This window comes from Nerophis lumbriciformis, linkage group LG18, assembly GCF_033978685.3.
Source record: "Nerophis lumbriciformis linkage group LG18, RoL_Nlum_v2.1, whole genome shotgun sequence".
Taxonomy (NCBI): Eukaryota; Metazoa; Chordata; class Actinopteri; order Syngnathiformes; family Syngnathidae; genus Nerophis; species Nerophis lumbriciformis.
Genome location: NC_084565.2, coordinates 42,394,861 through 42,412,460, shown reverse-complemented (window position 1 = coordinate 42,412,460; position 17,600 = coordinate 42,394,861). Strand labels below are relative to the sequence as shown.

At 37.9% G+C, this 17,600-nt stretch overlaps 1 protein-coding gene across 1 annotated transcript; it reads left to right on the top strand.

The window, feature by feature from the left end:
* Positions 1-765: 765 nt before the first annotated feature.
* ddx10 (DEAD (Asp-Glu-Ala-Asp) box polypeptide 10) lies at positions 766-16,973 on the top strand. The gene is made up of 2 exons (XM_061978408.2): positions 766-2,144; positions 15,422-16,973. Exons 1-2 carry the CDS (start codon positions 810-812, stop codon positions 16,529-16,531), a joined length of 2,445 nt encoding a protein of 814 aa, XP_061834392.1. The 5' UTR covers positions 766-809; the 3' UTR covers positions 16,532-16,973.
* The last annotated feature ends 627 nt before the right edge of the window (positions 16,974-17,600 follow it).

The window sequence follows — 17,600 nt, the reverse complement described above, 5'->3', positions numbered from 1 at the left end:
TCCGGGAGAGAACCATGGACTCGGACTTGGAGGTGCTGATTCTCATCCCAGTCGCTTCACACTCGGCTGCGAACCGATCCAGTGAGAGCTGAAGATCCTGGCCGGATGAAGCCATCAGGACCAAATCATCTGCAAAAAGCAGAGACCTAATCCTGCAGCCACCAAACCGGATCCCCTCAACGCCTTGACTGCGCCTAGAAATTCTGTCCATAAAAGTTATGAACAGAATCGGTGACAAAGGGCAGCCTTGGCGGAGTCCAACCCTCACCGGAAACGTGTCCGATATATATATATATATATATATATATATATATATATATATATATATATATATATATATATATATATATATATATATATATATATATATGTGTGTGTGTGTGTGTGTAAAGCCATAGGCTGACACAAGTTCCGTAAATACTCCAAATTTGGAGCACAGCATCATAGTTTTCACATCTTTTTTGGTTGTTAGAGGTAGAAATGTAGGGTTCCAAATACATTTTAGCCAGAGTCACAAACCGGTAGTAATTATCTCCACTTTTACTTTGAAAATAAACTTCCGGTAATGGGAATAAATTCATTTTTTGGTCTGTTTTCCCGTTTCTGTTTACTTATTCTTTTTATGATTTCCTTTTTTGCACCTTAAAAACAAAACAAACGTATCGTTTTTTTTGTTTTTGAAATAAAGTTAAAATAAAAAATAAAATAAAAAACAGACGACTGCGGCGCTTGTGTGTGACGTCATCAGCACGCACCGCCTCGTCCACGCTGATCAACACAGCGAGTTGACATAGTTGAGTGTTTCAAAGATGGAGAAACTCGCCTCTTTGGGCAAGAAAGCGACGACGTCAGACGCGGAAGACCCCATCCGAAGCTTCGAGAAATGGAAAAAGAAGTACAACATCACCAAGACTCGCGTGAAGCAGGAGCGTCAGGGCAGGAAGAAGCCTGAGTGGCAGGTGGAGCGGGAGAAGATCGCCAGGCTGGTCGGCAGCTACAGCGACATCAACACCAAAGACGCCATTAAGTTCTCCGACTTCCCCATCTCCAAGAACACCTTGCTGGGCCTGCAGCAGTGTCAGTACAGGCTGCCCACGGAGATCCAGCGGCAGACCATCGGCCTGGCCCTGCGGGGTAAGGACGTCCTCGGCGCCGCCAAGACGGGCTCAGGAAAGACGCTGGCCTTCTTGATCCCCGTGTTGGAGTGTCTGTACCGCCAGCAGTGGAGCTCCCCGGACGGCCTGGGCGCCCTCATCATCTCCCCCACCAGGGAGCTGGCCTACCAGACCTTCGAGGTGCTCCGCAGGGTGGGGAAGAACCACGACTTCTCCGCAGGGCTGGTCATCGGCGGGAAGGAGCTGAAGGCCGAGTCGGAGAAGATCCACCGCACCAATGTGGTCATCTGCACCCCGGGGCGGCTGCTCCAGCACATGGACGAGACGGCCGCCTTCCACGCCTCCAACCTGCAGGTGCTGGTGCTGGACGAGGCCGACCGCATCCTGGACATGGGCTTCGCCGACACGCTCAACGCCATCGTGGAGAACCTCCCTCGCGCGCGCCAGACGCTGCTCTTCTCCGCCACGCAGACCAAGTCCGTCAAGGACCTGGCGCGGCTCAGCCTGAAGGACCCGGCGTACGTGTGGGTCCACGAGAAGGCCCGCTTCAGCACGCCGGCCACCCTGGAGCAGAGCTACGTGGCGTGCGAGCTCCACGCCAAAGTCAACATGCTCTTCTCCTTCGTCCGGAGCCACCTGAGGAAGAAGATCATCGTCTTCTTCGCCTGCTGCAAGGAGGTGCAGTACCTCTTCCGGGTCTTCTGCCGCCTCAGACCGGGCCTGCCGGTCCTGGCCCTCCACGGCAAGCAGCAGCAGATGAAGCGGGTGGAGGTCTACCAGGACTTCCTGCGCAAGAGCAACGCCGTGCTGTTCGCCACCGACGTCGCCGCGCGAGGCCTGGACTTCCCCGCCGTCAACTGGGTGCTGCAGTACGACTGTCCCGAGGACGCCGACACCTACATCCACAGGGTGGGACGCACCGCCAGGTACAAGGAGGGCGGGGAGGCGCTGCTGCTCCTCCTCCCCTCGGAGGAGGAGGGCATGCTGGAACAGCTCCGGAAGAAGAAGGTGCCCATCAACAAGATCCAGGTGAGGGTTTTGGTTACATTTCATTCCTACCAAGTACCACCTCTGGAAAAACTTGGCACTCCAAGTGGCAACATTGAAATACAGTAGCGTAGTAGGTCCAAGTATTCATTAAAAACATGCTTTAAAAAAATAAAAACCTTGTTTTTAATGAATACTTAGACCTACTACGCTATTGTACTTCAATGTTGCCACTTGGAGTGCCAAGTTTTTCCAGAGGTGGTACGTGGTAGGAATGAAATGTGTTCAAATTGTGGCCAAAAATATTAAATGCAACATTGAAATACAGTAGCGTAGTAGGTTTAAGTATTCATTAAAAACAAGTTTTTTTATTTTTTTAAAGCATATTTAATATTTTTGGCCACAATTTGAACACATTTCATTCCTACCAAGTACCACCTCTGGAAAAACTTGGCACTCCAAGTGGCAACATTGAAATACAGTAGCAGAGTAGGTCTAAGTATTCATTAAAAACAAGGTTTTTTATTTTTTTTAAAGCATATTTCATATTTTTGGCCACAATTTGAACACATTTCATTCCTACCAAGTGCCACCTCTGGAAAAACTCGGCACTCCAAGTGGCAACATTGAAATACAGTAGCATAGTAGGTCTAAGTATTCATTAAAAACAAGTGTTTTTATTTTTTTAAAGCATATTTAATATTTTTGGTCACAATTTGAACACATTTCATTCCTACCAAGTACCACCTCTGGAAAAACTTGGCACTCCAAGTGGCAACATTGAAATACAGTAGCGTAGTAGGTCTAAGTATTCATTAAAAACAAGGTTTTTTTAGTTTTTTAAAGCATATTTAATATTTTTGGCCACAATTTGAACACATTTCATTCCTATCAAGTACCACCTCTGGAAAAACTCGGCACTCCAAGTGGCAACATTGAAATACAGTAGCATAGTAGGTTTAAGTATTCATTAAAAACAAGGTTTTTATTTTTTTAAAGCATATTTATTATTTTTGGCCACAATTTGAACACATTTCATTCCTACCAAGTACCACCTCTGGAAAAACTCGGCACTCCAAGTGGCAACATTGAAATACAGTAGCGTAGTAGGTCCAAGTATTCATTAAAAACAAGGTTTTTATTTTTTTAAAGCATATTTAATATTTTTGGCCACAATTTGAACACATTTCATTCCTACCAAGTACCACCTCTGGAAAAACTTGGCACTCCAAGTGGCAACATTGAAATACAGTAGCGTAGTAGGTCTAAGTATTCATTAAAAACAAGGTTTTTATTTTTTTTTAAAGCATATTTAATATTTTTGGCCACAATTTGAACACATTTCATTCCTACCAAGGACCACCTCTGGAAAAACTTGGCACTCCAAGTGGCAACATTGAAGTACAGTAGCATAGTAGGTCCAAGTATTCATTAAAAACATGTTTAAAAAAAACAAAACAAAAAATTGTTTTTAATGAATACTTAGACCTACTACGCTACTGCATTTCAATGTTGCCACTTGGAGTGCCGAGTTTTTCCAGAGGTGGTGCTTGGTAGAAATGAAATGTGTTCAAATTGTGGCCAAAAATATTAAATATGCTTTAAAAAAATAAAAAAACTTGTTTTTAATGAATACTTAGACCTACTACGCTACTGCATTTCAATGTTGCCACTTGGAGTGCCGAGTTTTTCCAGAGGTGGTACTTGGTAGGAATGAAATGTGTTCAAATTGTGGCCAAAAATATTAAATATGCCTTAAAAAAATAAAAAAAACTTGTTTTTAATGAACACTTAGACCTACTACGCTACTGCATTTCAATGTTGCCACTTGGAGTGCCGAGTCTTTCCAGAAGTGGTACTTGGTAGGAATGAAATGTGTTCAAATTGTGGCCAAAAATATTAAATATGCCTTAAAAAAAACAAAAAAACTTGTTTTTAATGAATACTTAGACCTACTACGCTACTGTATTTCAATGTTGCCACTTGGAGTGCCGAGTTTTTCCGGAGGTGGTACTTGGTAGAAATGAAATGTATTCAAATTGTGGCCAAAAATATTAAATATGCCTTAAAAAAATAAAAACCTTATTTAATATTTTTGGCCACAATTTAAACACATTTCATTCCTACCAAGTACCACCTCTGGAAAAACTCGGCACTCCAAGTGGCAACATTGAAATACAGTAGCATAGTAGGTCTAAGTATTCATTAAAAACAAGGTTATTTATTTTTTTTAAAGCATATTTAATATTTTTGGCCACAATTTGAACACATTTCATTTAAGTATTCATTAAAAACAAGGTTTTTATTTTTTTAAAGCATATTCAATATTTTTGGCCACAATTTGAACACATTTCATTCCTACCAAGTGCCACCTCTGGAAAAACTCGGCACTCCAAGTGGCAACATTGAAATACAGTAGCGTAGTAGGTCTAAGTATTCATTAAAAACAAGGTTTTTAGTTTTTTAAAGCATATTTAATATTTTTGGCCACAATTTAAACACATTTCATTCCTACCAAGTGCCACCTCTGGAAAAACTCGGCACTCCAAGTGGCAACATTGAAATACAGTAGCAGAGTAGGTCTAAGTATTCATTAAAAACAAGGTTTTTTATTTTTTTAAAGCATATTTAATATTTTTGGCCACAATTTGAACACATTTCATTCCTACCAAGTGCCACCTCTGGAAAAACTCGGCACTCCAAGTGGCAACATTGAAATACAGTAGCGTAGTAGGTCCAAGTATTCATTAAAAACATGCTTTAAAAAAATAAAAACCTTGTTTTTAATGAATACTTAGACCTACTACGCTATTGTACTTCAATGTTGCCACTTGGAGTGCCAAGTTTTTCCAGAGGTGGTACGTGGTAGGAATGAAATGTGTTCAAATTGTGGCCAAAAATATTAAATATGCTTTAAAAAAAATTAAAACCTTGTTTTTAATGAACACTTAGACCTACTACGCTACTGCATTTCAATGTTGCCACTTGGAGTGCCGAGTCTTTCCAGAAGTGGTACTTGGTAGGAATGAAATGTGTTCAAATTGTGGCCAAAAATATTAAATATGCTTTAAAAAAATAAAAAAAACCTTGTTTTTAATGAATACTTAGACCTACTACGCTATTGTACTTCAATGTTGCCACTTGGAGTGCCGAGTTTTTCCAGAGGTGGTACTTGGTAGAAATGAAATGTGTTCAAATTGTGGCCAAAAATAATAAATATGCCTTAAAAAAATAAAAAACCTTTGTTTTTAATGAATACTTAGACCTACTACGCTACTGTATTTCAATGTTGCCACTTGGAGTGCCAAGTTTTTCCAGAGGTGGTACTTGGTAGGAATGAAATGTGTTCAAATTGTGGCCAAAAATATTAAATGCAACATTGAAATACAGTAGCGTAGTAGGTCTAAGTATTCATTAAAAACAAGTTATTTTATTTTTTTAAAGCATATTTAATATTTTTGGCCACAATTTGAACACATTTCATTCCTACCAAGTACCACCTCTGGAAAAACTCGGCACTCCAAGTGGCAACATTGAAATACAGTAGCGTAGTAGGTCTACGTATTCATTAAAAACAAGGTTTTTATTTTTTTTAAAGCATATTTAATATTTTTGGCCACAATTTGAACACATTTCATTTAAGTATTCATTAAAAACAAGGTTTTTTATTTTTTTAAAGTATATTTAATATTTTTGGCCACAATTTGAACACATTTCATTCCTACCAAGTACCACCTCTGGAAAAACTCGGCACTCCAAGTGGCAACATTGAAATGCAGTAGCGTAGTAGGTCTAAGTATTCATTAAAAGCTAGTTTTTTTTATTTTTTTAAAGCATATTTAATATTTTTGGCCACAATTTGAACACATTTCATTCCTACCAAGTACCACCTCTGGAAAAACTTGGCACTCCAAGTGGCAACATTGAAATACAGTAGCGTAGTAGGTCTAAGTATTCATTAAAAACAAGGTTTTTATTTTTTTAAAGCATATTTAATATTTTTGGCCACAATTTGAACACATTTCATTCCTACCAAGTACCGCCTCTGGAAAAACTTGGCACTCCGAAGTGGCAACATTGAAATACAGTAGCATAGTAGGTCTACGTATTCATTAAAAACAAGGTTTTTTTTAGTTTTTTTTAAGCATATTTAATATTTTTGGCCACAAATAGAACACATTTCATTTAAGTATTCATTAAAAACAAGGTTTTTTTAAAGCATATTTAATATTTTTGGCCACAATTTGAACACATTTCATTCCTACCAAGTGCCACCTCTGGAAAAACTCGGCACTCCAAGTGGCAACATTGAAATACAGTAGCGTAGCAGGTTTAAGTATTCATTAAAAACAAGGTTTTTTATTTTTTTTAAAGCATATTTCATATTTTTGGCCACAATTTGAACACATTTCATTCCTACCAAGTACCACCTCTGGAAAAACTTGGCACTCCAAGTGGCAACATTGAAGTACAGTAGCGTAGTAGGTCTAAGTATTCATTAAAAACAAGGTTTTTTATTTTTTTAAAGCATATTTAATATTTTTGGCCACAATTTGAACACATTTCATTCCTACCAAGTACCACCTCTGGAAAAACTTGGCACTCCAAGTGGCAACATTGAAGTACAGTAGCGTAGTAGGTCCAAGTATTCATTAAAAACATGTTAAAAAAACAACAACTTGTTTTTAATGAATACTTAGACCTACTCTGCTACTGTATTTCAATGTTGCCACTTGGAGTGCCAAGTTTTTCCAGAGGTGGTACGTGGTAGGAATGAAATGTGTTCAAATTGTGGCCAAAAATATTAAATATGCCTTAAAAAAAACAAAAAAAAAAAACCTTGTTTTTAATGAATACTTAGACCTACTACGCTACTGTATTTCAATGTTGCCACTTGGAGTGCCGAGTTTTTCCAGAGGTGGTACTTGGTAGAAATGAAATGTGTTCAAATTGTGGCCAAAAATATTAAATATGCTTTAAAAAAATTAAAAACTTGCTTTTAATGAATACTTAGACCTACTACGCTACTGTATTTCAATGTTGCCACTTGGAGTGCCGAGTTTTTCCAGAGGTGGTACTTGGTAGGAATGAAATGTGTTCAAATTGTGGCCAAAAATATTAAATATGCCATAAAAAAAACAAAAACAAAAAAACACTTGTTTTTAATGAATACTTAGACCTACTACGCTACTGCATTTCAATGTTGCCACTTGGAGTGCCGAGTTTTTCCAGAGGTGGTACTTGGTAGGAATGAAATGTGTTCAAATTGTGGCCAAAAATATTAAATATGCCTTAAAAAAATAAAAAACCTTGTTTTTAATAAATACTTAGACCTACTATGCTACTGTATTTCAATGTTGCCACTTGGAGTGCCAAGTTTTTCCAGAGGTGGTACTTGGTAGGAATGAAATGTGTTCAAATTGTGGCCAAAAATATTAAATATGCTTTAAAAAAATAAAAACCTTATTTAATATTTTTGGCCACAATTTGAACACATTTCATTCCTACCAAGTACCACCTCTGGAAAAACTCGGCACTCCAAGTGGCAACATTGAAATACAGTAGCAGAGTAGGTCTAAGTATTCATTAAAAACAAGGTTTTTTATTTTATTAAAGCATATTTAATATTTTTGGCCACAATTTGAACACATTTCATTCCTACCAAGTACCACCTCTGGAAAAACTTGGCACTCCTCGTGGCAACATTGAAATGCAGTAGCATAGTAGGTCTAAGTATTCATTAAAAACAAGGTTTTTATTTTTTTAAAGCATATTTAATATTTTTGGCCACAATTTGAACACATTTCATTCCTACCAAGTACCACCTCTGGAAAAGCTTGGCACTCCAAGTGGCAACATTGAAATGCAGTAGCGTAGTAGGTCTAAGTATTCATTAAAAACAAGGTTTTTATTTTTTTAAAGCATATTTAATATTTTTGGCCACAATTTGAACACATTTCATTCCTACCAAGTACCACCTCTGGAAAAACTTGGCACTCCTCGTGGCAACATTGAAATGCAGTAGCATAGTAGGTCTAAGTATTCATTAAAAACAAGGTTTTTATTTTTTTAAAGCATATTTAATATTTTTGGCCACAATTTGAACACATTTCATTCCTACCAAGTACCACCTCTGGAAAAGCTTGGCACTCCAAGTGGCAACATTGAAATACAGTAGCGTAGTAGGTCTAAGTATTCATTAAAAACAAGGTTTTTATTTTTTTAAAGCATATTTAATATTTTTGGCCACAATTTGAACACATTTCATTTAAGTATTCATTAAAAACAAGGTTTTTTATTTTTTTTAAAGCATATTTAATATTTTTGGCCACAATTTGAACACATTTCATTCCTACCAAGTACCACCTCTGGAAAAACTCGGCACTCCAAGTGGCAACATTGAAATACAGTAGCGTAGTAGGTCCAAGTATTCATTAAAAACAAGTTTTTTTTATTTTTTTTTAAAGCATATTTAATATAATAGAACATTACACACAAAAAAAACTTGAATATGCAATTTCGGGAGAAATTGCGTGTGACCAGGAAGCATACACATGTAAAATTTGTTAAAAAAACAAAAAAACAAAAAAAAAACAAAAGTTAGCATGTGTCAAGTACCAAGTTATAAATGACTGTGAGGTGTTCGGCTGTGAAATTGGCAAAAAAAAGTTAGCATGCTAACAGTTAGCATGTGTCAAGTGCCATATGACTAGGAAGCATACAGAGGTAAAATTTGCTAAAAAAAAAAAAAACAACCCAAAAAACTTAGCATGTTTCAAGTACCAAGTTATAAATGACTGTGAGGTGTTCGGCTGTAAAATTGGCTAAAAAAAAGTTAGCATGCTAGCATGTATCAAGTGCCAAGTTATAGGAATTTGAGGTGTTTAGCTGCAAAAATTGGCTCAAAAAGTTAGCATGGTAATGTCAGTATGCTAACGGTTAACATGTGTCAGGTACCAAGTTAAAGGACTAAGATGTGTTTGGCTGCAAAATTAGCTAAACAAGTTAGCATGCCAACAGTTAGAATGTGTCAAGTACCATATGACTAGGAAGCATACACATGTAAAATTTGCTAAAAAAAACAACAACGCAAAAAACTTAGCATGTGTCAAGTACCGAGTTATATATGACTGTGAGGTGTTTGGTGTAAAATTGGCTAAAAAAAGTTAGCATGCTAACAGTTAGAATGTGTCAAGTACCATATGACTAGGAAGCATACACATGTAAAATTTGTTAAAAAAAACAACAACCCAAAAATCTTAGCATGTGTCAAGTACCGAGTTATATATGACTGTGAGGTATTTGGCTGTAAAATTGGCTAAAAAAAAGTTAGCATACTAACAGTTAGAATGTGTCAAGTACCATATGATTAGGAAGCATACACATGTAAAATTTGCTAAAAAAAAACAACCCAAAAAACTTAGCATGTGTCAAGTACCGAGTTATATATGACTGTGAGGTGTTTGGCTGTAAAATTGGCTAAAAAAAAAGTTAGCATGCTAACAGTTAGCATGTATCAAGTGCCAAGTTATAGGACTTTGAGGTGTTTGGCTGCAAAAATTGGCTCAAAAAGTTAGCATGGTAATGTCAGTATGCTAACGGTTAACATGTGTCAGGTACCAAGTTAAAGGACTAAGATGTGTTTGGCTGCAAAATTAGCTAAACAAGTTAGCATGCCAACAGTTAGAATGTGTCAAGTACCATATGACTAGGAAGCATACACATGTAAAATTTGCTAAAAAAAAACAACAACGCAAAAAACTTAGCATGTGTCAAGTACCGAGTTATATATGACTGTGAGGTGTTTGGTGTAAAATTGGCTAAAAAAAGTTAGCATGCTAACAGTTAGAATGTGTCAAGTACCATATGACTAGGAAGCATACACATGTAAAATTTGTTAAAAAAAACAACAACCCAAAAATCTTAGCATGTGTCAAGTACCGAGTTATATATGACTGTGAGGTATTTGGCTGTAAAATTGGCTAAAAAAAAGTTAGCATACTAACAGTTAGAATGTGTCAAGTACCATATGATTAGGAAGCATACACATGTAAAATTTGCTAAAAAAAAACAACCCAAAAAACTTAGCATGTGTCAAGTACCGAGTTATATATGACTGTGAGGTGTTTGGCTGTAAAATTGGCTAAAAAAAAAGTTAGCATGCTAACAGTTAGCATGTATCAAGTGCCAAGTTATAGGACTTTGAGGTGTTTGGCTGCAAAAATTGGCTCAAAAAGTTAGCATGGTAATGTCAGTATGCTAACGGTTAACATGTGTCAGGTACCAAGTTAAAGGACTAAGATGTGTTTGGCTGCAAAATTAGCTAAACAAGTTAGCATGCCAACAGTTAGAATGTATCAAGTACCATATGACTAGGAAGCATACACATGTAAAATTTGCTAAAAAAAACAACAACGCAAAAACTTAGCATGTGTCAAGTACCAAGTTATAAATGACTGTGAGGTGTTCGGCTGTAAAATTGGCAAAAAAAAAAGTTAGCATGCTAGCAGTTAGCATGCATCAAGTGCCGAGTCTTAGGACTTTGAGGTGTTTGGCTGCAAAAATTGGCTCAAAAAGTTAGCATGGTAATGTCAGTATGCTAACGGTTAACATGTGTCAGGTACCAAGTTAAAGGACTAAGATGTGTTTGGCTGCAAAATTGGCTAAACAAGTTAGCATGCTAACAGTTAGAATGTGTCAAGTACCATATGACTAGGAAGCATACACATGTAAAATTTGCTAAAAAAAAAAACAACCCAAAAAACTTAGCATGTGTCAAGTACCGAGTTATATATGACTGTGAGGTATTTAGCTGTAAAATTGGCTAAAAAAAAGTTAGCATGCTAACAGTTAGAATGTGTCAAGTACCATATGATTAGGAAGCATACACATGTAAAATTTGCTAAAAAAAAAACAACCCAAAAAACTTAGCACGTGTCAAGTACCAAGTTATATATGTCTGTGAGGTGTTTGGCTGTAAAATTGGCTAAAAAAAAGTTAGCATGCTAACAGTTAGAATGTGTCAAGTGCCATATGACTAGGAAGCATACAGAGGTAAAATTTGCTAAAAAAGACAACAACCCAAAAAACTTAGCATGTGTCAAGTACCGAGTTATATATGACTGTGAGGTGTTTGGCTGTAAAATTGGCTAAAAAAAAAGTTAGCATGCTAACAGTTAGCATGTATCAAGTGCCAAGTTATAAGACTTTGAGGTGTTTGGCTGCAAAAATTGGCTCAAAAAGTTAGCATGGTAATGTCAGTATGCTAACGGTTAACATGTGTCAGGTACCAAGTTAAAGGACTAAGATGTGTTTGGCTGCAAAATTGGCTAAACAAGTTAGCATGCTAACAGTTAGAATGTGTCAAGTACCATATGACTAGGAAGCATACACATGTAAAATTTGCTAAAAAAAAAACAACCCAAAAAACTTAGCATGTGTCAAGTACCGAGTTATATATGACTGTGAGGTATTTGGCTGTAAAATTGGCTAAAAAAAAGTTAGCATGCTAACAGTTAGAATGTGTCAAGTACCATATGACTAGGAAGCATACACATGTAAAATTTGCTAAAAAAAACAACAACGCAAAAACTTAGCATGTGTCAAGTACCAAGTTATAAATGACTGTGAGGTGTTCGGCTGTAAAATTGGCAAAAAAAAAAGTTAGCATGCTAGCAGTTAGCATGCATCAAGTGCCGAGTCTTAGGACTTTGAGGTGTTTGGCTGCAAAAATTGGCTCAAAAAGTTAGCATGGTAATGTCAGTATGCTAACGGTTAACATGTGTCAGGTACCAAGTTAAAGGACTAAGATGTGTTTGGCTGCAAAATTGGCTAAACAAGTTAGCATGCTAACAGTTAGAATGTGTCAAGTACCATATGACTAGGAAGCATACACATGTAAAATTTGCTAAAAAAAAAAACAACCCAAAAAACTTAGCATGTGTCAAGTACCGAGTTATATATGACTGTGAGGTATTTAGCTGTAAAATTGGCTAAAAAAAAGTTAGCATGCTAACAGTTAGAATGTGTCAAGTACCATATGATTAGGAAGCATACACATGTAAAATTTGCTAAAAAAAAAACAACCCAAAAAACTTAGCACGTGTCAAGTACCAAGTTATATATGTCTGTGAGGTGTTTGGCTGTAAAATTGGCTAAAAAAAAGTTAGCATGCTAACAGTTAGAATGTGTCAAGTGCCATATGACTAGGAAGCATACAGAGGTAAAATTTGCTAAAAAAGACAACAACCCAAAAAACTTAGCATGTGTCAAGTACCGAGTTATATATGACTGTGAGGTGTTTGGCTGTAAAATTGGCTAAAAAAAAAGTTAGCATGCTAACAGTTAGCATGTATCAAGTGCCAAGTTATAAGACTTTGAGGTGTTTGGCTGCAAAAATTGGCTCAAAAAGTTAGCATGGTAATGTCAGTATGCTAACGGTTAACATGTGTCAGGTACCAAGTTAAAGGACTAAGATGTGTTTGGCTGCAAAATTGGCTAAACAAGTTAGCATGCTAACAGTTAGAATGTGTCAAGTACCATATGACTAGGAAGCATACACATGTAAAATTTGCTAAAAAAAAAACAACCCAAAAAACTTAGCATGTGTCAAGTACCGAGTTATATATGACTGTGAGGTATTTGGCTGTAAAATTGGCTAAAAAAAAGTTAGCATGCTAACAGTTAGAATGTGTCAAGTACCATATGACTAGGAAGCACACACATGTAAAATTTGCTAAAAAAAACAACAACCCAAAAAACTTAGCATGTGTCAAGTACCGAGTTATATATGACTGAGGTGTTTGGCTGTAAAATTGGCAAAAAAAAGTTAGCATGCTAACAGTTAGCATGTATCAAGTGCCAAGTTATAGGACTTTGAGGTGTTTGGCTGCAAAAATTGGCTCAAAAAGTTAGCATGTTAATGTCAGTATGCTAACGGTTAACATGTGTCATGTACCAAGTTAAAGGACTAAGATGTGTTTGGCTGCAAAATTGGCTAAAAAGTTAGCATGCTAGGATGTTAGCATGCTAACAGTTAGCATGTCAAGTACCAAGTGATATGACTCTTTGGCTACAAAATAGGCTAAACAAGTTAGCACGCTAAAGTTAACATTCTAGCATGTCAACATTAGCATGCTAACAGTTGGCAAGTATCAAGTTACATGAGTCTGAGGTGTTTGGCTGCACAAATGGCTAAGAAGGTTAGCATGCTAATGTCAGTAATGCCGTCCGAGGCTGAGCCAATCCGTGGCCTCGATACTGAACAGCACATGTCTGATTGCTTTGGTCCCAAATACTACTGGAGTATTGGTAGTTTTACTTCATTTAGCCACTTTTATGCTTGAAAATACTGAATTTGGGGCAAGATAGATAGATAGTACTTTATTAATTCCTTCAGGAAAATTTAAATGGTTTTAGTATCTTTAATGTATAATAGACTGTATTTATATTATTCACATGTGAATAATGCTGTATAATAGACTGTATTTATAGTATTCACATGTGAATAGTGCTGTATAATAGACTGTATTTATAGTATTCACATGTGAATAGTGCTGTATAATAGACTGTATTTATATTATTCACATGTGAATAATGCTGTATAATAGACTGTATTTATATTATTCACATGTGAATAATGCTGTATAATAGACTGTATGTACAGTATTCACATGTGAATAATATAAATACTGTCTGTTATACAGCATAATTCACATGTGAATAATGCTGTATAATAGACTGTATGTATAGTATTCACATGTGAATAATATAAATACTGTCTGTTATACAGCATAATTCACATGTGAATAATGCTGTATAATAGACTATTTATATTATTCACATGTGAATAATGCTGTATAATAGACTGTATTTATATTATTCACATGTAAAAAATACCTGTCTATTATACAGCATTATTCACATGTGAATAACATAAATACAGTCTATTATACAGCAGTATTCACATGTGAATAATGCTGTATAATAGACTATTTATATTATTCACATGTGAATAATGCTGTACAATAGACTGTATTTATATTATTCACATGTGAATAATGCTGTATAATAGACTGTAATTACATTATTCACATGTGAATAATGCTGTACAATAGACTGTATATTATTCACATGTGAATAATGCTGTATAATAGACTATGTATATTATTCACATGTGAATAAGGCTGTATAATAGACTGTATTTATATAATTCACATGTGAATAATGCTGTATAATAGACTATGTATATTATTCACATGTGAATAATGCTGTATAATAGACTGTATTTATATTATTCACATGTGAATAATGCTGTATAATAGACTGTATTTATATTATTCACATGTGAATAATGCTGTATAATAGACTGTATTTATATTATTCACATGTGAATAATGCTGTATAATAGACTGTATTTATATTATTCACATGTGAATAATGCTGTATAATAGACTGTATGTATAGTATTCACATGTGAATAATATAAATACTGTCTGTTATACAGCATAATTCACATGTGAATAATGCTGTATAATAGACTATTTATATTATTCACATGTGAATAATGCTGTATAATAGACTATTTATATTATTCACATGTGAATAATGCTGTACAATAGACTGTATTTATATTATTCACATGTGAATAATGCTGTATAATAGACTGTAATTACATTATTCACATGTGAATAATGCTGTACAATAGACTGTATGTATATTATTCACATGTGAATAATGCTGTATAATAGACTATGTATATTATTCACATGTGAATAAGGCTGTATAATAGACTGTATTTATATTATTCACATGTGAATAATGCTGTATAATAGACTATGTATATTATTCACATGTGAATAATGCTGTATAATAGACTGTATTTATATTATTCACATGTGAATAATCCTGTATAATAGACTGTATTTATATTATTCACATGTAAAAAATACCTGTCTATTATACAGCATTATTCACATGTGAATAATATAAATACAGTCTATTATACAGCATTATTCACATGTGAATAATATAAATACAGTCTATTATACAGCATTATTCACATGTGAATAATATAAATACAGTCTATTATACAGCATTATTCACATGTGAATAATATAAATAAAGTGTTTATTGTTTATTGTGTGTGAACTGTGGTGCAGAATTTCCCCCAGGGATCAATAAAGTACTTTCTATTCTATTCTATTTAATGTATTTTTTTTTTTTTTTTTAATGGAAAAAGTTAGGACACCCCTGCGCTCGTGTTGCACTGTTTGATAATGTCTGTTGGACTTCCAGGTACTCACCCAGTTTGTTTGCAGGTGAACCCGGAGAAGATTCAGGACATCCAGCAGAAGCTGCAGGCCTTCCTGGCGCAGGAGAAGGAGCAGAAGGAGCGCGCCCAGCGGTGCTTCGTCTCCTACCTGCGCTCCGTCTTCCTGATGCGGAACAAGGAGGTGTTTGACGTCTTCAAGCTGCGGCTCCGCGAGTACGCGCTCTCCCTCGGCCTGGCGGTGGCGCCGCGGGTGCGCTTCCTCAACAGAGCCCAGGCGCAGCGGGCGGGGAAGGCGCGGGAGGCGGAGTCTGAGGAGGAGGAGGAGGAGTTGCGCAGCTTCACAGCCCAGCTGAGAGGAGGAGATGATGAGGTTGAGGTTAAAACGCTCCTGGGTGAAGACAGTGAGGAGGAGGATGACCTCAAAGACTTGGATTTTCTGACTCTCAAAACCAAGGATGTGTTCAGCCTGGAGGAGAACCAGGAGAGCGAGGAGTCCGACTGCGGCCCCGCTAAAAGCACCCAAAAGCTCTCAAAGTTCAAGCAGGCCAAGAAGGTCCTGAAGAGGAACTTCAAGGTGAACACCAAAGTGTCTTTCACAGATGAAGGACAAGCCAGGCAGGTCTGGCCTCCGGTCCAGCGCCCGGCCGCCAGCCTGGAGCAGGAGGAGGACGAGGAGGAGGAGGATGAAGAGGAGGTGTCCGGCATCAGCTTGGAGAAAGCCAAGGAGCGTCTGAGGAGGGAGGACCGTGAGTTCGACAAGCCCGAGTACACCCGCAAGGTGAAGGCCAAACACCGCGAGAGGAAGCTGAAGGCCAAGGAGGCCAAGAAGAAGCCTGCGCCGACCTCTGGCAGCGAGGACGAGGAGGATGAAGTCATTGCGTACCTGGACCATGACGGCCAGGACCAGTTCGACCCCAGCACCCTGCCGGACCCTGACCGACGCTCCTCGGACGAGGAGGAGGATGATGATGATGATGATGATGATAACGCTCGGCCCGCCAAACGGCGCCACAGCAGTGACAGCAGCAGTGAGGAAGAGGAGGAGCCCCCAGCTGCCAGGAGGAAGAAGGAGGACCAGCACGCCACGCTGGACACGGGACTGACTCTGGCCGAGGATGAGGAGCTGGTCCTGCAGCTGCTGGCTGGGAGGAAGTGAAGTGGACTGACTCTGACCCCGCCCACATCATCATCGTCATATGAATCTGACCCCGCCCACGTGTACATCATCATCATTGTCATATGAATCTGACCCCGCCCACGTGTACATCATCATCATTGTCATATGAATCTGACCCCGCCCACGTGTACATCATCATCGTCATATGAATCTGACCCCGCCCACATGTACATCATCATCACTGTCATATGAATCTGACCCCGCCCACGTGTACATCATCATCACTGTCATATGAATCTAACCCCGCCCACGGGTGCATCACCAGAATCTGATCCAGCCCACATGTACATCATCATCATTGTCATATGAATCTGACCCCGCCCACATGTACATCATCATCATTGTCATATGAATCTGACCCCGCCCACATGTACATCATCATCACTGTCATATGAATCTGACCCCGCCCACGTGTACATCATCATCATCACTGTCATATGAATCTGACCCCGCCCACATGTACATCATCATCATTGTCATATGAATCTGACCCCGCCCACATGTACATCGTCATATGAATCTAACCCCGCCCACGTGTACATCATCATCATTGTCATATGAATCTGACCCCGCCCACGTGTACATCATCATTGTCATATGAATCTGACCCCGCCCACGTCTACATCATCATCATTGTCATATGAATCTGACCCCGCCCACATGTACATCATCATCATTGTCATATGAATCTAACCCCGCCCACGAGTACATCACCAGAATCTGATCCAGCCCACGTGTACATCATCATCATTGTCCTATGAATCTAACCCCGCCCACATGTACATCATTGTCATATGAATCTGACCCCGCCCACGTGTACATCATCATCACTGTCATATGAATCTGACCCCGCCCACGTGTACATCATCACTGTCATATGAATCTGACCCCGCCCACGTGTACATCACCATCATCGTCATATGAGTCTGACCCCGCCCACATGTACATCATCACTGTCATATGAATCTGACCCCGCCCACATGTACATCATCATCATTGTCATATGAATCTGACCCCGCCCTCGTGTACATCATCATCATTGTCATAT